Source organism: Gossypium arboreum, chromosome 11 (assembly GCF_025698485.1).
Source record: "Gossypium arboreum isolate Shixiya-1 chromosome 11, ASM2569848v2, whole genome shotgun sequence".
NCBI classification, from domain to species: domain Eukaryota; kingdom Viridiplantae; phylum Streptophyta; class Magnoliopsida; order Malvales; family Malvaceae; genus Gossypium; species Gossypium arboreum.
The window spans coordinates 27,748,501-27,772,923 of NC_069080.1; the positions used below are offsets into that span (position 1 = coordinate 27,748,501).

The 24,423-nt window shown below is 31.4% G+C and overlaps 1 protein-coding gene, 1 non-coding gene and 1 pseudogene across 3 annotated transcripts; 1 reads left to right on the plus strand and 2 right to left on the minus strand.

Moving 5' to 3' along the window:
• Nucleotides 1-1,106: 1,106 nt before the first annotated feature.
• Nucleotides 1,107-3,429, minus strand: LOC108471141 (F-box protein At5g03970-like). 2 transcript variants are annotated; one of them, XM_017772732.2, is made up of 2 exons: nucleotides 3,222-3,429; nucleotides 1,107-2,509 (listed from the first exon to the last, which is right to left on the minus strand). In XM_017772732.2, the coding sequence occupies exon 2, from the start codon at nucleotides 2,479-2,481 to the stop codon at nucleotides 1,378-1,380; it is 1,104 nt and encodes a 367-aa protein (XP_017628221.1). In that variant the 5' UTR covers nucleotides 2,482-2,509; nucleotides 3,222-3,429; the 3' UTR covers nucleotides 1,107-1,377. The 2 variants fall into 2 exon arrangements, with proteins under 2 accessions (XP_017628221.1, XP_052877895.1); XM_053021935.1 differs by lacking the exon at nucleotides 3,222-3,429 and adding an exon at nucleotides 2,694-3,202.
• A 4,584-nt stretch (nucleotides 3,430-8,013) lies between these two features.
• LOC128284483 (small nucleolar RNA R71) lies at nucleotides 8,014-8,120 on the minus strand. Its single transcript, XR_008274908.1, has one exon. It is a non-coding gene; the product is annotated as a small nucleolar RNA R71 (small nucleolar RNA).
• Nucleotides 8,121-9,986: 1,866 nt separating this feature from the next.
• LOC108471973 (uncharacterized) lies at nucleotides 9,987-22,159 on the plus strand (annotated as a pseudogene).
• The last annotated feature ends 2,264 nt before the right edge of the window (nucleotides 22,160-24,423 follow it).

The following is a 24,423-nucleotide window of genomic DNA, read 5'->3' on the forward strand; positions in this document are numbered from 1 at the left end:
ACTTGATTATTAACTAAAAGTTGTCAATATTTATATAGATGAGTTATATCTCTTAAGTTCAAAAGTTATATCAATTGATTATTAACAAATTGTCATAATTATTCTAGTAGATATCTATTGAATAATTATATTCATTGCTAAATATATGACTATCCATCTAGATAATTATATTCCTATGAAGAGACATGAGGCTTCCTATATAAATTTTCATTTGTATGACACACTAAAAAAACACATCAAAAGCTTTTTTCTATTCTCTCGCAAATTTTATATTTCTAGATTGTTTTATAAAGAATAATTGCATAATTTTTTTTATAGAAAATGATATTCTTGCTATGCTATGCTCTATGAACTATTTCCATCAATGCAAAAAATTGATAGCCATTGAGCTTTGTTGTATCCTCGGAGTTCATTTGTCAGTAACTCTTTTACACATCATAATAGGTGAGAGAATTTTTAAAAAAGTAATATTGATACACGCATTGAATCCTTTATTAATTTCTTATAAGTTCATTTTATCCTCACTGTAAACTACAACGTTAGCAAAATAAAATTAAAAATATTTAAAATTTTTATTCTATAATAAACGTGGAGAAATGATCCTCCAGCTTCTTTTCAAACTTAATTTTATTAAAGTTTTTACAAAATTATAAATTTATAGAAATGTTAAGTAAATTTCAAAAATTAAACTTTAAAAAAAATATTTTTATTTTTTAAATTCATAATAAATCTAGATATATGATAATCCAAAGAATAAGTCTAAATATGTAGATTCATTTAAATTTTAATTTTATTAATATAAAAAATATTTAAAAATATATACAAACAATCACAATATTCTAGAACCATTATATTTTAATAAATTTGTTTTATAGATTATGTGCAAAACGGTTCTAAGATATGTCATTGCCTGTATATAAACTTCATTGGAACAAAAATAATCATTGAAAAAGGAAAAAGGTTGCTAAATCCAACAACATTTTATAGTTTTGCTAAAAAAGTAATCATGAAATTACAAATCTCTTTTTGGTGATTCTCGAGGAAGTGAATAATTAATCATATAATATGTTTTATCCTCATTAGTAAAGATCAAACTCTCAACTACATGATTAAAAAATAAGTTTACTATCACACCTCATAGTTATCACATTACAAACTTTACCTTTCTAAAACACGAAAAAAAATTCCCAATAGTTAACTATTTAACCGTGTATCATAGATCCTTACTACAAAAGGACCAAAAAAGATTTAATAACAAAATAAAATAAAAGACACAATAAAAACATATTTACAAATGCCTGATAATGAGAATAAAAGGGGGAGATTGTGTAGGGTGTTCTTGTCAAGGCCGGTCCATACAGACAGCAGCGCATGGTCTTAGAGCTCAACAAGGCTATTCACATACCCAACAATTCCTGCCTTGGTATCAATATCAAGTTCACCCAAATCCTTAGAGGCCCTCTTCTTCATTTCATAAGAATAAAACTTGTTCCCATTACTAAGCAACACTACATCCCCACCAATAAACACTACTCCTCCATGCCCATATCCATACCTACCCGAAGCATTATTATTAGATGATGCGGGTAATGAAATATCAACATGAATCTTGGGTTGCATTTCTTCCCACATCTTGGCATGGCTGTTCATTTGCATGGTATTCGAGTGAGTATTAGATAGCATATTCACGACCAAGTTTTGAGCATGTACGTATGCCGAACAAAGCTTCCCATTCCTCATTCCTAAGGTCCCAACTACACTATCGAGGAGCTGAAACCGTTCTGAATTGAGATCGAATGCGGTAATTCCAAAGCCCATCGTCTGCCAATAAACAGTGCCATTCACATGAATACCTGACTTAGGCATGACCTTCCTCTCAGAAAAACAAATCTCACGAGAAATTATCCATGATCTTTTCTCAGAGGAATATATCTCAAACTCATATCCATCAAGTTCAGATGGAAAAGCACAAACTAACTTATAATCAGCAGTGAAGTTCAGCAATGATGGTTCAAATACGAGCACTACGGCAGGGTCAGACCCATGATCAGCATCTGGTTTTGGAAGTTTCTTCCACTGCTTGGTAACAGGATTGCAGATGTAGTAAGCCTTGTAACCAGTACGCCCCTGGCAACAAAGCAGCCCATTACAAGAGGACCTAATATCAACAGGTTCGGGCAGAAACTTTAGAGATGGGTCTGGAACACCATAAGCCACAGGGTCAAGAGACATGAATGACGGCAGACCTGCTTGTGATTGGTAAAAGAAACCCGAGACAGAATGGAAAGAATTTGATTGATTGTGCGCAAAGAAAGGTGTTGATATTAGATGCTTCCAATCCCGACAAACTCCAAAGCACCGGAAAAGTGATTTAGCAGGAAGGTAACGAAGTGCATTCTCCCTTACTATGTCTTTTAGATCCATGTAAATCTTGTTGTTTTTGTTACCATAGAAGTTAGTCAGCTTTTTTCCTCGATCCATTTAACTTGAACTTCCCCCACTTCTCACACTGCAGCCAGATATACAACATTACCAAAAAACCATTTAAAAGAACACAAATAATTACCCTAACAACATAGAATGGCGAAAGCCTGAAACAAAGTTACTATTACCAAAATTATACGTGCATAAATGCTTCAAAGACTATTCACGGTTCAAGAGTGACTTGAGATGGGTTCACTTACGAAATTTACCTTGAGAAATCAATATTTCTTTTTCAAAAATAACGTTAATCGTCCAAAATTTCAAAAATCTAAAAATAAAACTCAAACTTAATATCAGAATTCGCCAGACCTCCAAAGCACCCAATTTCACATCGATTCCTTTTATTTTCTTTTTCCAGTATTCAGAAGTACAGAATTTAATAATTCGAATCCGCAAATTAAAAAGGAAGGGGTTTCATTCTTTCTTTTTTTTTTTTTCCTTTTTTCTAGTTTTCTTTTGACTTTCCCCTATTCATTTTCTCGGCAACCAAACACATTGTAAGCGCATAAAAACCTAATGAAAAGCTAAAATTAAGAATTAACTAAAAAATAGGTACCACTAGTAAAAAGAGGAAACCGAAAACAGCAAACTCAAGAGAGAGAAAAGAAACATTAATTAAAGAGCAGAAGCCTAATGAACATAATTAAGGACATAAGCAGAGCTAAGAGAGCGATTAAAGGACAAAAATAAAAGCGAAATTATTATTAAAAGTGAAGAAAGTGAGTGAGAAGCGATACCTGTAAGATCTTTTACTTGGCTTTGATGTTGTTGATCTGACAAAGAGCTTTTTCATCTAGACTTTGGAGAGAAGTTTTTGATTTTGCTTGGGCCCTTCCTTTTTCGGCTAATATATAAAATTAATAACCTAGAGCAGTCTTCACGTCTATATGGAGTGTTTGGATATATGGATTTTGTAATAATTTCAATGGAAGACAGAAATTTAAAAAAATTTACTCTCTTTCAACTTTAATTTAACTCTTTGCCAGCGTTTCATCTTCTCTCATTTCAATCAAACGTCAAATATTACATTTCATTAAATATTTTAAAAATATAATAATAATTTACGAATTTATTCTTATTATATAAAATATAATATTTATATATTTAATTTTTATAATAAATTTTATTGTTATCAAATATTTGAATTAAACATTTAATATTAAATTTTATTGGATCATTTTTACATTATTTTTTCAAGCCCCAATGTAACATAATTTATTTTAAGTATTGAATTTTTTTTAAATATAATACATAACCGTAATGAAATTTGATTGATCACTTATCTTATCTATTTTACTTCTAATTCTAAATGGGTTGCCAATCATTTGTTCATTCTCAAAATCATACAATAAGCCTTAATTTTTTTTCCTTTTCCTCATAAAGATTCATAAATATTATAATAAAATTAAATTTTCAATTAGTATATCGAAAAAGACAAAAAATAATAGAAAATAAATATAATATGAAAATGATATAATATATATATGATTAAATATGTATATAAAAAATAAGATTAAGGAAAAAACTTACTTCTCAAGAATTCATAGTAGTAATAGAGAAAATCAAATAATAGGAAGGAGGAAGGAGGCAATAACTTCTTTTTATTCTTCTTCTTCTTTTACATTTATGGATAGATTAATACCTAAACTAATATAAAATAGGTTAATTTAGTCTTGTTATTTTTTAAATTTCTAATCTACATGGGAAAAAACATTCCCACCTTTTATCATAGGAATTACATTATTATGTTCATAGGAAAATAACTTCCAAAAAAAAGTTAAATTTCAAGGAAAGTAAATAAAAATTGATATATCAAATGTTGAAATCGTTTTCCGATTGATTAAATTTCCAAGAAAGTGACCACTTTCCATCATACCAATGTTACCTTAATATTTATTCATTTTGTTATTTTGACTCTATTTTTTTTTACTTTGACTCTCAATCTTCGAAATTTAGTTAATTTGCTTTTTTATGAAAAAATTGACTAAATTATTAAAATTTTAAAGATACTAATGTGACAGCTCGTGTGACAATTTACATGTACTTAATCATTAACGTGAATAGATTTTTTTTAACCATTTATGAACTTTTTTTTATTTTTAAATATATTTTTTATTTTTTGAACTATTATGAAATAAAAATGAACTGTCATATGACTTATCACGTCAATGGGTTTAAATTTTTAATTGTCAAGTCAACTTTTCCTCTAAAAAAAACTTCACTAAATTTTACAAGTTGATTAGGGCTAAATAGTGGTACCACACTCAATGATGTTTTCCCATTTTTTATTGAAGTTAAGGCAGTAAAAATGCTCACGCTGGTAAAGTTGAAGCCAATATAAAACGATTCTAAAAAATAAAATACAAGTCTAGACTTTTGAGTGAATAGAGGCGTGGTAAAAGGGGTAGGTAGAAGCCTTGGCTTTCCAAAAATGAAAAATTGATATTTCAGTTCTCTTATAAATAATGAAATTATAAATTAATATATGATGAAATTGCATTTTACTATTTCAAAAATCATAAACTAAAGTCTTAAAACACTAAATCCTAAACTCTAATCTTAACCCTCAAACCCAAAACATTTAAATAATTACAAATTAAAGTGATAGAAAAAGGGAACAAATTTAAGGATTGGAAATGAACTTTGGGTGTGGGGGAATAAGGTGCCAATAGTCATATTTATAAGATTTTTAGCCTATAAGTTGAAATCAATCGGTGTCAACAAGGCTCACTGAGTCACCAACTATAAGTGGCAACCTATACAAAATCTAAACTTAACAACTACATTTGTCAGAGTTCAGTATTGTTGCATGTCATATATTAGTTTGTTGCAGGATTAAATTAAATTTTTATCATTTTTGGGATCAAATTTGACCATTTACTTGTTTATAATATAAAGGGGCCAATGTAATATTTTTTCCATTTTAGGGAGGACTTGAACCTTGCCAACCCCCTTAGTACCGCGCCCGATTTTTTAGTTCTATACTATGAGGCCACCTCTTGTGGTAGGCGACTTATTAAGTAATTGCCCTATAAATATAACCCACATCTGATTTGTTATGAAATTATCTAATTGGTTAGGATTTAAGGTTAAGATATTAGGGATTCAATTGATTCAAAAAAGATAAAATGGTGTCCAAAATTACTTTTTTCTAGTGTGTTGTTCCTTGACAATACTCACTCACTTTATTTAAGTGATATGTAAATGAGAAAATGCTTCCTGATGAGTCATCAACATATGATTATTTTGGAGTATATCTTACTTACATTTACTTAGTTTATTGAGTATTTTTATATGTTTTAAATTCATTTTAGTGATTTGACTTTTTTTTTTGTTTGTATTGTAAATGTTGTATATTTTTAGTGTTTTTCATGCATTTAGTTTCAATAAAATATTCCATGTGGAATTTGCAAGTAAAACAGGTTTGGGAAGAATATGTCAATACATGGAACCATAAGATTAAATGCACTAAGCCTAAAGTTGATCTAAGATGATGAGTGAAAGTTCAAAGCTCAAAGATTAAAAATTTGTTATAGGAACACATTCAGAACTTTTAGTCAGAAGACCTTTTAGTGTTTCTATCATGTCTTGAGCTTTAGGATTCCATTTTGGGTTTACCTTATATCATCAGAAAGGGGATTTGAAGTTCAAATATTGGCACACTAGCACCAAAATGCATCAGGAATAGATCCAAAAGTAAAGATAAATTTGCAAGTTTCACATTGATGGACAATTTTTACGCATTTTCATGGTTGGTTCATATCTTTTAACACAATTGGAGTTTGGAGTTGAAATTTTTACAGCATATAGACAAGATGCAGACTATCAATCAACTCTTTTGGATTTTTCCCATTGAGAGATGTTAACTTGGAAAAAAGGATTCATCTTTTAACATGTGAAAAATGACTCAAAAGATAAAAAAGAAGTAGGCCTAGAAATTTATTATTATCAAGTCCTTTGTATTGTCATTTTCCTCTTCACAAATCTCTATAAATAGCCTTTAATTTCAGCATAGGAGGCATATTGAAGTTGAGCTTAAGATCATTTTCTTGTTAAGTTTTTGTTTGTTTCATTATTCATGTAAAATTTCAAGTTTCTTATTTCTAAAATGTCTATTTCATTTAAGTTTGAGTTGTTCACTTTTGCTATATTATTTTAAGTTTTCAATGCTCAAGTGAAAGGACGAAACTCTTGGGAAATATTAAGGTAAATCCCATACTCATCACTTGAGTTAAAATTAATTATCAATCACTTTTTATAATTATACTTGTAAAGTAAAATATTTTATTTGTTATAGACAATATATAGCACAATGAATGCTAGGATAAATTAACCTTAATTTTTGTAGATATAAAAATTGACATAATAAATATTTGAAATCTTTTTATAGGTCTTGAAGTTATCAAGTGGTTATAATACCATATGGTTGGACTGAACTTAAATAGTTGAACTGTCATATTGCACCATCCTTTGCTCATGGATTCATTTGTTAAACTCTTGGACTTATTGTACAATCATTTTGGACACTCCATTGATGGACATACCTTTGCTCATGGATTCATATGCTTAATTAGTGGGCGTACATTGCTAGATCATCCAATTGAGACTTCCCATTAAATATTAAAATTGAATCTTAATATGCCACCAATAGTTGATCCTCTAACCTCAGCATATTTTTTCCCAAGTATTTGCTTTTTATTAGTTTTAGTTAATTTCTTGCGTTGAATTTTTTTTTCTAGTGTTTCTAGCTACTACTTTCATTACCAATGCTTATTCTAAAGTTAAATGTTAAATTTATGTTCTAGCTTAATACTTGTAATCTTTTAAGTTCTAATCAACTTCTTTGTGGATCGACCTCGGACTCCCGAGATTTTATTACTTGAATATAACCTACACTTGGGTTGTAGACCTAGAAAGTTACTGTCAAGTTTTTGGTGCCGTTATCGAGGAAGGTAAGATATAGATTACAAGTTTATAAGTATCCTTTTTTCTGTACATATATTTGGTTGGTTCTACCACCTAATTTGTTTATGCATATTTGGCATCGTGATTTTAGTTCTCTTCGTTTAGTTAGAAAAAATTGTGAAACTTTTTTGGGTAATTTAATTGAGATATATCTACATTCACTAACCATGGTGAAATTGAAAGAGCTCCTGATGAAAATGATATTCGAAAAGTGCACACAATGCATGATTACTTCCAACCTCTTCGAAACTCAACACTGTCTTGCTTTATTTTACCTTTGAATGCAAATAACTTTCGGTTCAAACATGGTATGATAACTTTACTTCCTAATTTTCTTGGCTTAGAGTCTAAAGTCCTTACTTACATCTTAAAGATTTTGATGAAGTATGTGTCACCTTTAGTGATCCACCTTATGCTAATAAAATTGATAAACTCAAATTATTTCCTTTATCTTTAAAAGGTAAGGTGAAAATTTGGTTTAAAAATTTAAAACCAAGATCAATTTGTACTAAATATATTCAAACTGAATTTTTAGAGAAATTTTTTCCAACACAAAAGACCAATGCTTTCAAAAAATATATTCAAAATTTCTTGTAAAATTCAAATGAACCATTTTTTCAATGTTGGGAATGTTTCAAAGATTTATTAAGTTCTTGTCCACATCATGATTTTAAAAATTGTCTGACTTATTTTTTTATTATGAAGGTTTAACTCTCGAAACTAAATAATTTGTTGAGAAAATGTGTAACGAAGAGTTCCTTCATAAAGAACTTGAAGAGGCTTTTGACTACCTAGATTATTTGGTAGAAAATTCATAATCTTGGCACATAGTTAACCCATCTAAAGGTTCCATTAGGTTGAATCTTGCTAATGATAAAAGAAAATATCACCTTAGACAAAAAGATGATCTAAGTGCTAGGACGACCAGTTTAACTAGAACGGTTGAAGCCATGGTGTAACAGTCCGTTTTCAATGGTGTCAGAAACAATGATTTTGGGACTACAATTCTAACGAGTAAATTATTATTTTATTATTTATTTAATGCATACGAGATTATATTAAGGTTGTGTAAAAGTTTCGTTAAGAAATTTTGGATTTTAAATAGTTATTTAAGTAAAAAGGACTAAATTGTAAAAAGTGTAAAAGTTGAATTCTATTAGTTAAAAGGGCTAAATGGCTATGGAAAGGAAACCTAATGGACTAAGATAATAATTATACCATTTTAAGAGTTAGTGGGTAGTTATGGACAAAGTTTTATTGAAAATTTCGATTAGTAATAAGGGTAAAATGGTAAAATAATAAATAAGCATAAAATCAAATAAGCTAAAAATCATCATCTTTTTCACTTTGTTTTCTTCAAAACTGATTCTTCATGGAAGCTTAGCTAGAGCTTTATTCAAGCTTTATTTCTCCCTTGCATGGTATGTATTCAAGCCCCGTTTTTAATGATTTTTATGTTTTTGAGTTCGTTTTAGCTTAATCTAGCTAGCCCGGGGGTTAATTTGTAAAACTATTAAAGATTGAGAGACTTGATATGGATTTTTTTGAATGTTTTTTGAAGTTATTTGATGGATTAGTAATCTTGGTTGTTAAATAAACATGTTTTGTTAGATGATTTTGATGAATTTTGAAATAATAGATTAAATTGTTAAAAGTATAAAACCATGGGTTTGGTTGTGAAATGCTGGTAATAATGGGCTGTTTCACGGTCCCTTGTAACATTGGTTAAATTGGATTTTGGTTAAAATGGTTAAATTTCAAGTTATGAGCTTAAGGACTAAATTGCGAAAAGTTAATATGTTAGGGGTAATTTTGTAATTATGCATAAATATGAATTGTGGATTAAATTGAATTCTAGAAGTATTTAATTGAATGATACTATTTTTTTAGATCACGAGCGTGTTGACGATCATGGAAAAGAAAAGATTGTTAAGTAGTTCCTATGTTTTCCTGATTACTGCAAACCAGTCCGGTAAGTTCGTTTATGTATATGCATGGTTATATTCATTTCCTTGTTAATAATTTAATATTTTAATTCTATTTTTATTGTTACTTGAATGTTGAATCGTACTGTATATTCAAATGAGGTGTTATTCAGTTTAGTGCCTAGCAGGCTCAATGCCGGTGTTAATAATTTAATTTGATTTTTGTAGGACTTTTGGAATCGTAGCATCGATTGGATCAACTTGGAAGCTCACACACTATCATCTTTATCTCGGAAGTCATTTTGTGTTTGTTTTGAAGTTGGTTAAGAGTGACATGTAATAAGAAGAGTCTTGTGGTACTATGATATTTTGTGGTGGAACCAGATGTTATAAATGGTCATTTTGGTGTTTGTATGAAAGGCTTGATATTTTGTGTTTATGCATGTAAATATGATAAGTGATGCATATTTATATAATATTTGAAGTAATTGAGATTTTGATTGTGTTGGTGTTTAGGTTGTTTGATCATTTACATGTAGTACCAATGAGGGTATATTGGTTAGTTGTTGGAATAGGTTGTAAATGTATGATTTTACAATAATGTTTGATACAATGGTGGTGCTTGTGAATGGCATATTGGTTAGATGAATTAGGATGTTGAAATGGCATGTTTGGGTGTGTTTAAGTGATGTTTAGACCCCTTGAATTTATGCCTAAATGGTTTGAATGGTTAGGTATGAAATGATCTTGAAATGACTTGATTTTAAGTAAGTTTTTGGGTTCACACGGCCTGGGACACAAGCTATTACACGGCTGTGTGTCATTTGAAATTTCTTAGAGTTCCAAGTATGTGAGTTACACGGACTAGCACATGGCCGTGTGTGGAAACTCAGAGAGTTACACGGTCTGGCACACGGCCTACGACACGACCGTGTGACCCTACTCAGTGAGATACACAGGTAAGGACACGGGCCGGGACACGGTCGTGTGTCCTTTAGTTGAAAGTGGCTTGGGATATGTCACATGGCCTGGCCACACGATTGTGTGACCCCTGTTTTCACATTTTTTTCATTTTTTTAAAAACTTCTATTTTGTTTCAATTTAGTCCCGAAATGCTTCTAAACTATTTTTAGGATCTCGAGGGTTCGGATTAGGGACAAAAATGCATATAAATGAATGGTTTATAATTAAATTAATTAATTTATGTTATAATGTTAAATGATTTCTGTTTTACCGGTAATGCTTCGAAACCCTAATCTGACGACGGAGATAGGTTAGGGGTGTTACACATAAAGCTTAGGAAAGTATAAGAAATTAAACCAGGAAAAACTGAAGAAATTTGTAGTATTTGTGAAATCATGGGACATTCTATTGTGGAATGCCCAAACATTTCACTTTTCAAAAAAATGTTGCATGATGAAGCAAATGTTGTGGAAACATTCGGAAAACCCTTTCATTTTCCATACTCAGCACTTACAACCTTCAATGGAGAAACCACCCTAACTTTACCTGGCAAAATAATAATCGTGCTCGTTTCCCCCAGCGTCCAAAACCTCCCAACACTCTTACCCAACCATCTTCGCATGTTAAAAGTTTAAAGGAGACATTGCAAGAATTCATGTAGACACAAACAAATGTCAACAATCAGACTTCACAAGATATCAATAAAATCAAGAGCACACTTTCTATGTTTACAGCCCTATTGCGTATTCAAGAAAAAGGTAAGTTTCTTGCTCAACCTCAACTTAATCCTTCTACTCAATGTCATGTTTCTTATCCCAAAGAAATCTAAAAGGAAGATGTGAATTCTATCACAACTCTTCAAAGTGGGAAGGCCATTGGCAAGAGCATTCATTCCAAAGCCCAAGAGCCCTCTCTTGCTCTGCAAAGTAATGGTAAGGATGATGGTAAGCCTAAAAGTTCTGACAATCTAGACAAGGAAAAATGGGGATTTCTGCTCCTTTCCCTTAAAGATTGCAACCAATAAGGAATTTGAATCAAAATGCTAAAATTTTAGAAATTTTCAAACAAGTCAAGATTAATATTCCTTTATAGGATGCGATTCAACAAGTTCTGTCATATGCTAAGTTTTTGAAAGATATGCGCATAGTTAAAAGGAAACATAATGTGCAAAAGAAAGCCTTTTTAATTCAACATGTGAGTTCAATCATTCAACATATCACTCCAACTAAATATAAAGATACTGATTGCCCTACAATTTCATGCATCGTTGGGAACACTATAATAGAGTGTGCTTTGCTTGACCTTGGTGCTAGTGTTAATTTTTTACCTTTCTCTATTAATCAACAGCTAGGTTTAGGTGAACTTAAGCCAACATCTATCACACTTTAGGTAGTTGATTGATCTGTCAAAATTCCTCGAAGGATAGTAGAAGATGTGTTGGTTCAAATTGACAAATTTTATTTTCCAGTTGATTTTATTGTTTTGGACGCACATCCTATCTCAGATTCTACTGTACAAATCCCTGTTATTTTAGGTCATCTATTCATTGCAACTTCTAATGATTTGATTAATTGGAGGAACGGTGTTCTAAACTTATCTTTTGGAAACATGACATTAGAATTAAATGTGCTTAAGATTTGTAAGCAACCTGTTGAAGATTCTGATGTACATGAAGTGCTCTTCATTGAACAACTTGTCCATGAATAGTTCATCAATTCCAAATTATTCAATCCTTTGGAAAATTATTTAACTGAATTTAAAATTGATGACGAAACAAAAAATTCATTTATTGATTTTGTGTTAAATTCTTTTCAGGGACAAAATAAGAACTTTTATTGGAAACAAAAGTTTGAAAAACTTCCAACAACTATAGATGTTTTAACACCATCAGTTGATCAACCACCTAAGCTTGATTTAAAACAACTACCATGTGATCTGAAATATTCATTTTGGGGTAAGAATGAAACTTTTTCAGTCATAATTTCCTCAAAACTTGATGCTCACCAAGAAGGTAAGCTACTGAAAATTTTGAAAATGCATAAAAATTACAACACCCAAAACCCGTTTCTATTGTTAGAATAGGGTTACACAGTATTACTATACAATTCAAAATATTTCAAAATAAACAGTATCCAATTATCGATTTAAATCAGACTTTCAAAACCTTAAAAATAAGTTACAAACATTCAGGGACCAAATCGAAACAAATCAGAACCTTTAGGAAAAATTCAAAAAATTTACAAGTTAGGGGTCACACGGCCGTGTGTCTAGGCCGTGTGATAGAGCCCAACCCATGTGGCTCCAAACATGGCCGTGTGGCTGTCCGACACGCCCGTGTATGACCTCACACGCCCATGTTCATGGACTGTGTAACTATCTGATTTGGATCACACGACCGTGTTGCAAGCCGTGTGCCAGCCCATGTAACATTCGAATTACTCTCACACGACTGTTTCACAGGTCGTGTGTTTTCCCATATGAAAACGGAACCTATACTATTTTTAAACACGTTCCAGACACATGCCCATGTGGGCTGCCAGTGTGCTTCACACAGCCATGTGACAGCCCGTGTCCTAGGACATATGAGCCCAAAAAAGTCCTACTTCAAGCTCAAATTTCACCCAATTGCATAGGTATCTAAACCAATAAATAACATCTGATCACAAGGCTTCAAATACACACAAGAACATCTAAAAGATGCTAATTCGATCCATTTAAGACCTAACCAATGGGTCAATAATGACACCTCACCTCAATTATCCAACATTTCACTATTTCAGTTTCATCACACAAGTCTCAACATACTCATATTTAACTTACTTTCAATTCACTTATATCATACCTAATTCAAGTCACACTTACACTTTCATGATTGTTCACTTATACTATAACATGGAATTAAACACACAAACCACATTTAAACTATCATACCACAATATCAAAATGCACCATCAAACTTAATACATGTACTTATGAACATTACAGAACATAATAGAATTTCCTATTACATGCCATATAAGCCAAGATAGATTCAAGAGTTACCAATAATTCCCTGAATAATGTGATTTCTTCGTGCTGATTCGATCTCCCGATCCACAAAATGTATCTACAATTAAACAAGACAAACACACAAATGAAGAACCTCAGCTTATCTAACAAACAAAGAAAATACATAAATTATCTCCACTGCTCAGATCAACCCCATACTGCTCACAATAACCTATCGACATGCGAATCGTACTCTATTCTAAGTTCATCCGTTCAGAGTATTCCAAAAAAAATCAATATATGAATAATTCACTATCTCATATTCCATATACAAGCATTAGTTCATCAACCAAACATTCATCGACTTAGAATACCTCGTTAGTGCTCAATATTATAACGATCCATTACTTCATTACTCATATACTTAACATAATTATAATGTTCAATCCAAAAAAAATAATTCATTCAATATACATTTAAATGCATTAGAATTAAACCGAACAAACCTACATGACTAATTTGCAGGTCCAGAAGTAGCTTAGTTAGTGATCGACGTTGTGTCAGTTCATTATTTCCATTTTCATTTGCACACATCAACATAATCCAACATTATGCAATTAGGTTCATATAATACATTTAAAAATGTACTAAAATTAAACTGTACGAACTTACCAGACTAAACTACAGCAATGACAAAGTACAAGGGCTATTTGGTAATTTTCCTTTTTCCTCGATTTTCCACTCGTTTAGGATCTAAAAGAATAATTCCATTCAATTCAATAATTCTAACAGAAAGAATTAATTCATTTTATGCAATTAAGTCCTTTTTGATATTTTTACAAAATTGCTCTCAAATTTTACTTTTATACAATTTAGTCCCTAAGCCCAAAACATGCAATTTAACCATTGTTATTCAATTTCAAGTTATCAGAATTGTTTGGAACCCTATTACATCCCATATTTTCTTTTATTTCACAACAAGTCCCTATACTTTTACTAATTTTACATTTTAGTCCTTAAACATTAAAATTACCAAAATTTACTTTACAAAATAGTCCTATGTAGCAACCAAGCTTAATATTCTACCATTAAATTTCGAGAACATCTCAAGTTAATCAATGGCACAATCCATAACATTTGAAAATTTTACAAATTAATCCCCGATTAGCTAGGTTAAGCTAATACAAGCTCAAAAACATAAAAATTACTAAAAATGAGCGAGGTTTACCTCCTAAATCGAAGAACCCTAGTTGGCTGAAGGTTTCTTCCTTCTTCTCCCATGGCTATACTGGTTTTGAAAGAAATAAATAAGAAGATAATAGGTTTAATTTAACATTATTTAAATTTTAACCTTTTATTTTCTTAATTTACAAATTTAACCTTTACAATATACCTATAAAAATAGATAAAACATGTCCATATTTGTCCATCAATTGAAAATATGGTATAATTACTGTCTAAGGAAGGTTTAATTGCACAATTGGTCATTAAATTAAATTAAATTCCAACTAAATAAACTTAATTACAATTTAATCTTAAACTAATTAGAACTAAAAGAGCAAATAGCCCAAAAGCTAGTGGATTAATCATATCCACCACTGCTTGGACTTTTTGACCATGGTCTAATTATCATTTTGGTCCCTTTTGTATTTTAAATCTGTAGCGATCAACTTTTACCTCTTTTACAATTTAGTCCTTTTGCCTAAATTAAGCAATCAATTGTCAAAATTACTAGACCAAACTTTGATTCACCTATAATACAACTTTGTAAATATTTAATAAAAATATTTACGACTTTAAAATACAGAAACGAGGTCCTAATACCTCGTTTTCAATAACCACTTGACTTTTGAACCAAACCAGTTATACTGATTTTTAATTCAATTGTTTAAAATCATCAAATCAAAACTTAGTATAAAAATTATTATCGATCGTATAACTTAAATACTAATTATAAAAACTTATTCGTTGGATTTGTGGTCCTGAAACCACTGTTTCCAACACCACTAAAAGACGGACTGTTACAAAAATGTATTAGGATGGACCATAGTTGACATAAAAAGGAATTAACCCATTGATTTACATGCAACATTTATTTAGAGGAAAATGTTAAACCCTCTAGACAAATGCAACGAAGGCTTAATCCTAATATGAAAGAAGTGGTGAGAAATGAAGTCATTAAACTCTTGGAAAATAGAATCATTTGTCCTATTTCTAACAGCAATGGGTAAATCCTACCCAAGTTGTACCTAAGAAATCTGGGGTTACTGTATTTAAAAAGGAAAATAATGAATTAATCCCAACTAGGACTGTTACTGGTTAACGTATGTGCATTGACTACAGGAAACTTAATTCAGTGACCAGAAAAGATCATTTCCCATTACCTTTCATGGATCAAATCATAGAAAAAGTTGCAAGGCATGAATTTTTTTGTTTTCTAGATAGATATTCTAGGTATAACTAAATTGCAATTTCACTTGATGATCAAGAGAAAACCATTTTCACATGTCCTTTTGGCACTTTTGCATTTCGAAGGATGCCTTTTGGATTATGTAATGCACCAGCCATGTTTCAAAGATATTAGTATTTTAAGTGATATGGTTGAACGCATTTTAGAAGTTTTCATGGATGATTTTTCTATTTTTGGTGATTCATTTGATAATTTCTTATCCAATTTAGAAAAGGTTTTAAGCAGATGTAAAGAAAAAAATCTTATTTGTAATTGGGAAAAATGTCATTTCATGGTCACTAAAGGAATTGTTTTGGGACACATAATTTCTTCAAAAGCGATTGAGGTAGACAAGTAAAAAATTGAGTTAATTTCCAATTTTCCAACACCAAAAATTGTAAAGGACATTAGGTCATTTTTAGGACACGTAGGATTTTATAGGAGATTCATACAAAAATTGAGTGTTATATCTAGGCCTTTGTGTAATCTCTTATTAAAGGATAGTGTGTTTAAATGGACTAAAAAATGTGAAATGGCTTTTGGAAAACTTCAAAGTATGCTCACTTCTGCACCTATTATGAAACCCTCTGATTGGTCTCTACCATTTGAAATAATGTATGATGCTAGTGATTACGCTGTTTGTGCTGTGTTAAGAAAAAAGAAATATAAGAAACCATATGTTATTTACTATGCAATTAAAAGTTTAAATAGTGTTGAAATGAATTATTCTACTACTGAAAAAGAATTACTTGCAGTAGTTTTTTGCATTGGAAAAATTCAGATCTTACCTTGTTGGATAATCTATTGTTGTCTTTAGTGATCATGTTTTAAAATATCTTCTCTCTAAAATGGATGCCAAACCTAGGTTGATTAGGTAGATTCTTCTTCTTCTTCAAGAATTCGACATCATCATTTGAGATAAGAAAAGAGTAGAAAATGTAACACTCTTAACCCGTATCCGTCACCGGAATAGGGTTACGGAGCGTTACCAAAATTTTTCAGAACATTTCCCAGATAATTCATGCAAGTTACTATTCATTAACCGAGATTTTTCATAACATCCCTTAATTGGACCTTCGAGGTCCAATTTGAGCATTAGAATCGTATTGGGACTTAATCGAAATCTCTAAGAATTTTTCACGACATTTCAAAATTTTTCCAAGATGCAGGGCTCACAAGCTCGTGTGTTCCAAGGGACACGCCTATGTTGGAGGCCGTGTTCGACCCCGTGTAACTCTCTGAATTGCAGACATGGCCATGCCATTCGCTCGTGTGTTAGGCCATGTGGCACACACGGTTGAGACACACGCTCGTGTCTCTGCTTGTATGCCCAATTCTGAGCATTATATTTCTTAAAATTAAGGTGCAGGGGACACACGGCCTAACCACATGCCCGTGTTACTAGGCCGTGTGTCACACACGGTGTAGACACATGCCCGTGAGTCTGCCTGTATGGAAAAAATAAAGCCATTTCTAGCTTTATTTCTCACCTAAAATTTCACGAATGACCTGCACTTGAATCATACATACAAATACCAACCATTTCAAGCATTCAAGATAAGCAAACTCTATCATTCAGCATGATATATCATCACAAGCATTCATGTTTACAATCTTAATCTTTAATAAGCATACTTGTTTCCCCCTTCTTAATCAAACAATATATAGTACCTATGTCATCACCATAACATGAACTTAAATACAAATATAAATGTACCAAAACATAACCATAACTAGCCATTCCAATGGCTAGATTACAATAATCATTTGCATTTTCATGTCAATATGGCAAACATAACCTATACATGCCATTACAACCATAATTGATTTACCATATATATACTGACATGGGCCGATGGATAGTGTAAGTGATCTCCGCCAAGCTTCCAATCCAACGCGCTTCTGATTACTCTAAAACAGGGGAAACTAAAACAGAGTAAGCATAAAATGATTAGTAAGTTCGTATAACACGATACCTAACTTACCATTCATCCTATTTGATGTAACTAAGTAAGGTATAATCGACCACTTTGATCAAGCACACATCCTAATTGCCCTTGTGAGTCATATATTCCATAGTAATATCAAGACATGTATGGGCTCAACAATAATCAAGTTTCCAAGCACATATGCTTTCCACATCATGTATTCATTCAACATACATAATTCATCTTATTATTTCGAGTATAATTTCATAATAGTTCATTTCGAGTTCAGATCATTTCGCATCAGAACTTTACACATATTACTCGAAATATAAAAGTCACGATTAGTACACTCTAGGTGTACAAGTCTATAATCAAGAATGAACATTCTCATCAAATAATTTCTATGTACAAATATCATCATCTCATATTTCGTATATCACTTGTAATGTATCATCATTTTCTTTCATTTCATGTAATATTCTTTCATGTCATATTTCCATATCATATAGACCATTCCATGTCAATTTGTCTTAAATTTATATTTGCCCCTGTCAGAACCTTGCCCGTTGAATTTATTTCAATTTTCAATGGATACATAAGTAGTACACTCGATGCATACGAATCAAGATCCGTCAATTCATATTCATTGGTAACCATAAGGTACTATTTCAGAGAGTACACTCTCAAGCCACATATATATATATATACACTACAGGATTACCAGTCTAGGCTAAATCCTTTTTATGACATATGCTCTAAAGAGCTTGATCTGGATTACCCGTCCGAGCTAAATCCAATCCATAATATATGCTCGAGAGGACTTATATCAGGATTACCTATCCGGGCTAAATCCTACCAGAATTGAGGTTGAAGGATTACTCATCATAGCTAAATCTTATTCGTAACAAATGCAGAACCTCTTTCGTTTCGGGAAATCACATATCTATCGATTTTCTATGTATTCAACCGGGATATAAACACTTTTCAAGAATTATCAGGCATTTTATTATTTCATACCTCCGTAACATTTATGTAATTCGAGTAAAACACATTCCACATTCATGTTAAGCATACAAGTAACATTTTATTCATTTACCATTTTATCGGGCATTTTCATTTATTGGCTATATCGAGTAGGTGATCATTTCACATATTTATGACATTGATAAAATTCACAAACACAACATTTAAATCAAGCATAAAAACATATAAAATTTAGTTACACGAACTTACCTCGACAAAGGTTCGTGTACGTAAACTCTACTAATCCGACATTTTTCTCATTCCTCGTTCTAACTCTGAATTTGGTCTATCTGGATCTATACGAGTAAATTTAACATCAATTTATCATATTTTACATTCATGTGGACTAAATTTTCGTCCTAGACAAAATTACTATTTTGCCCCTAACTTTTCCATAAATTCTATTTTCGTCCCTAGGCTCGGAAAATGAAACTTGTGCAAATTACTCCCTATTCCAAGCCTAACCAAAGGCCTATTAAAAATTTTACAGCACATGTATTCATAAAATTTTAGAATTTTTCATCAAATTTTACAACTTTTCATTTTAGTCTCTAAATCACATTTTTATCAAAAATCACTTTGTAAAAGTTGTTTATCTATCAATAATCTTTCATTTTCTACCATAAATTCTAATTTCCAGCATATACATCCATGACCCATTTTCATACTTTGATAACTTTTCAAATTAATCCCCCAAATGGAGAGATTAAGCTATCCCAATTCCAAAAATATCAAAATTACTAAAAACGGGACAAAGAAACTTACCCAATTTGGTCATGAAAGTCTCTTCTCTCTCTCATAGGGTTTCCATGTTTATTTTGAGGAAGAATATGAGAAAATATGATTTTTATTTTCTTTTCATCTTTTTAATTAATTAATATTTTTACTTTCCAATTTAGTCCCTAGCCTTTTTCTCATTTTCCATGGATGAATCATCTAAAAATATCTGCATAATTTTTATTAATGGTATAATTACCATATAAGGACCTTAATTTTTGAATTCCATAGCTATTTGATCCTTCTAGCTAGTAGAATTCAACTTTCACATTTTATGCAATTTAGTCTTTCTTATAATTAAGCATATAATTGATAAAATTTTCTTATCAAAATTTTCACGTGACATTTCTAGTATAATATGGATCATATAATAAAGTAAAAATAAATTATATTTTTAAGCTCAGATTTGTGGTCCCGAGACCACTGTTTCGATTACACTGAAATTGTGCTGTTATGGAAAATATTATGGCTGACCATTTGTCAAGACTTGTTTGTGATGAATCTTTTGAAACTTCCCCAATTAATGATAGATTTCCTTATGAAAAAATTTTAAATATCTCTGTTATGCCATGGTTTGCTAACATTGCTAATTTTCTTGCGATGGGAAAAAATCCTTCTAATTGGAGTTTACAAGATAAAAGGAAAATAATTTTCGAGGTAAAATAAAAATTGGGATGATTCGTATTTTTTCAAATATTACCCTGATCAAATTTTTCGAAGAAGCATACCTGACAATGAGGTACAAAGTGTCATTAGTTTTTGTCATTTTGAGGCATGTAGTGGTTATTTTTCATCCAAAAAACTGTTGCAAAAATTTTATTAACTAACTTTATTTAAGGATACTTATATTTTGCAAATCATATGAGAATTGCCAAAAATATGGATCCATTTCCAAATGAAACATGATGCATTTGAATCCAATTTTGGTTATTGAAACTTTTTACTGTTAGGGTATCGACTTCGTGGGACCTTTTCCATGATGGTTTGGTTTCTTATACATGTTGGTTGAAATAGATTATGTTGCAAAATGGATAAAGACAATTCCATGTCGAAATAATGATCACAAAACAGTGATTAAGTTTTTAAAAGAAAATACTTTAAGTTGATTTGAGATTCCTCGATCTATTATAAGTGACGGGGGCATACATTTTTGCAATAAAAATTTTGAATCATTAATGAAGAAATATACCATTACACACAAAGTTGCAATCCCTTATCACCCTCAAACAAATGGGCAAGTAGAACTTGCAAATAGGGAGATTAAGAACATTATGGAAAAAAGAGTTAACCCAACTCGCAAAGATTGGTCTCTGAGACTTAATGATGCATTATGGGCTTACCGAACTACTTTCAAAACATCATTAGACATGTCTCCCTATCAATTAGTTTATGGAAAACATGTATTTACCTATGGAAATTAAACATAAGGTATATTGGGAAATTAAATTGCTTAACTCCAATCTTGATGATGCTTCTAAGTTGCGAAAGTTGCAATTAATTAATATGAAGAACTTTAAAATGATGCTTATGAGAATTCAAAAATAAAGAAAGAAACAACCAAAGCTTTTCATGACAAGATGGTGTTAAAAAAGACATTTGATGTTGGACAAAAGGTTTTGCTCTATAACTCTAGACTTCACTTATTTCCCGGAAAAAAAAGATCAAGGTGGAATGGTTCATTTGTTATACAGAATGTGTACCCTCATTGGGCAGTCGACATTGAGAATCCAAAGAATGGTAATGTATTTAAGGTAAATGGACAAAGACTCAAATTATTCCTAGAAAATCAATTTTCTCAAGATGAAATTCTTTGTCTTTCTAATCCTTATAACAAGAATGTTTAGATGTAAATATAGATTTTACTAATTAGGAGTTCATATTATTATAAATATTAGTATCGTTATTATTGTTACTATTTATTTAAATTCTTTTTTTTACCTCGGTTAAATGGTGGATAACGATACTCTATGGCTTTATAGTCAGTCCTATCAGCTACCCATAAAACTGACACTGTATATTCTTACTTTTAAATTTTCTATCCTTTTACTATTCTCTACGGTATTGTTTTCTTTGCTTTCAAAGTACTCTAATCTTTTTCTCAAAGTTTCTTTGTTTTCAGAATGGATAATGTTGTTTCAAAGTTGCATAAACAATTTTCTTGTCTCCCTAGAAATATGATAATGAAGCTTTATAAGGTTAGATACGAGAGATTAAGGATGCTCATGCATATGGGCATGCCTACAAACATTCGAGTGATCATTGAAGGAAAGGTACAATTTAAGGAATATCTTCCTTTTTTGCATTTACCTGGCATAGGTAGGAGCAATTATGCAAGAAAGCGAAGAGCAAAGTGCCTTGGAGTAATTTATCACAAGTGTGCCAAATGGACGTGTAACAGTTAGTGTCGATCTATTGGGATGGCATTTTTAAATCAAGAAGATAAAATAATATTCATTATGGACAGATTGTGTAATGAGAATTTTAGAGATATTCAAATTTCTCTTGAGACCCATATTAGTAGAGTTGTGCAAAATGAAATTCTTGATTTTTGGTCTCAGTTCCAATATGAATGGAATCGTCTTGGGAATCTGATGATAAATGACCTTGTTTGCCAATTTATAAGAAAATTGGATGGGAAGCAGATCCTTGACTCATAGAAGGTTTTGAAGCCGTTACTGGATGTAAAACCAGAGGAAGATGTGAGCTATAATTGGAACTATTGTAAATAATTCTCAACCTTTAATCTTTATTTGCAATAATCATATGTTTCATACATTTTATATGATGTTTGACCTATGTTATTTATCTTGATCTCAACTATTTCAAAAAATAAAAATAAAAAAAGAAAAGCAGTTGTTATTATCAAATTTTTATTATTCCTTTTTTTTTTGTACCTGATAATTAATTGTGGCATGTTCCTTTTTGAATTTTTCATCTTGAGAAATATTTGCCTCTGACTTGTTTGATTTTTTTTTCCTAACATCTTATTTTCTCTTTCTATTTTATTATTACTCTATGTGAGGTCTAAATCTTATATAATTCACTACTCCCTCATTCACATTCGAACACTAAAAAAAACATGGCAAGTACTTCAATTCAAAAGTATGAAAAATTTGTGTTTTTTGTGGATCTTATCCAGGAAAAGATAAAATTTTTATAGATATAGCTATAAAATTGGGCAAAGTGCTATCCAATGAAAAAATTAAGTTAATTTATGGAGGGGAAGCATGGGTTTAATGGGATCAGTGGCTACATTGGCATATGTTAAAGGGAGTTCAGTTTTAGGAATAATCCCAAGACCGTTCAAATAAAATGCATTATGTGGACCAACCATAAGTAAAGAGTTACCAGTTTGGAGTATTCCTGAACGGTTAACTATTATGTTTGATATTGCTAATGCATTCATTGTGTAACACCCTAAATTTTGGACCTAGAAGTAATAGGCCTTAAGTTTGGGATCGGTTAGAAGGCGGCTTAAATAAATGATATGTGTTTAAATATTTTATGATTGCATGTTTAGTCTAATTGTTAAGTGATTTAGGAAGGGTTGATAGTGTGGAAAAAGTCATGGGTTCGATCCAGGGCTTTAGCAAATTTTTGTATTTTTTTTCTAAAGGACCCTGAGCATTAGGTGGAAGGCTTATTAATAAGGCCTGGTATAATCTGACTCAAGGAAACGCTTGACCTAGTGGCAAAAGGCGTTGGTAGCAAGCAGGAAGTCCAAGGTTCAAGTCCTGGCCTTGGCGAAAATTTTTATTGCGCATATGATTAGTAGGGAAGCAAGCGTTTAGGCCTTATAAATATGTTTGGTAGAAATTTGACACGAAGGATGTGCTTGGCCTAGTGGTATGATAGCGTTAGGAGTAAGGAGAGGTGCTGGGTTCAAGTCGCGGTATGAGTAAAAGTTGTGGGTTTTTTTTAGACAACCTGGAGGTCAGCAGAAAGATTTTATAATTAATTGGGGAGGAAGAACAAAACAAATAAGGTAGGTGCCGTAGTGGCAAGAGACGTATAGCGCAGCCAAGAGATTAAGGGTTTGAATCTGAATGGTAGCAAATATTTTTAGGATAACCTGGTTGCGAGTTAATAGGCCTTAAAAATAGTTAGGGATGGAATATGGCATAAGAGCGCCTATGGTGCAGTGGCGAGAAGCATGCTATGGATATGAGAGGTTGCAAGTTCGAATCCCAGGCCTAGTAAAGTTTAATTTTTTATTCTTTAAGAAAACTGAGGCTTAGGCATAAAAGCCTTATAGTTAATTCTGACCGAATGGTAGCACAAGATAGGATGTGGTGCAGTGGCTAGCAGCGTGTTGGGAAGTTGGAGGGCTAGAGTTCGAGTAGTGGCATTCGCAAAAGGGAGTTTTATTTTGCTACTCAACGCAGGGAAGGATTGCTATTCGGTGGAAGCAATTTGAATGCAATTCAAATTGGAATTGTTGGCTAAAATCAAGGGGATTAGGATGAGGATTAAGTGTGAATATGATGATGATAAAAATTGGAGCAATTGAAGGGAAATTTAACTGGACGAGTTTAAGTCGATTGGGGAGTGTAAGTTTGTATTTTTATTTATTTAATTATTTTTTTAGTATATATATGTGTGTCGTATGGGCAAGTAAGGGCATTTGTTGTTTTTGTGTGCTTTAGTCGCATATCATCTCCTTTTTTCTTTAAGCCAAACTCTTGATCTTTTCTTCCCTATTTTAATCGAATCAACCTCTTCCCTCTTCAACTTAGCCGGCTGTTTCTTTTTCATTTAAAAGTCGAGTCATACACTTTCGGGGTTTGATTTCTTGTTGGCAAGAAATCTCGCAATCGGTAAGTGAATTAGATCTTCTTCGGCTTTTCTTAAATATTTCTAAGTTCTTTCGTTTCTACACTCTTAAAAGCCAATTTTTCTTTATTCTTTCCAATACTTGTGT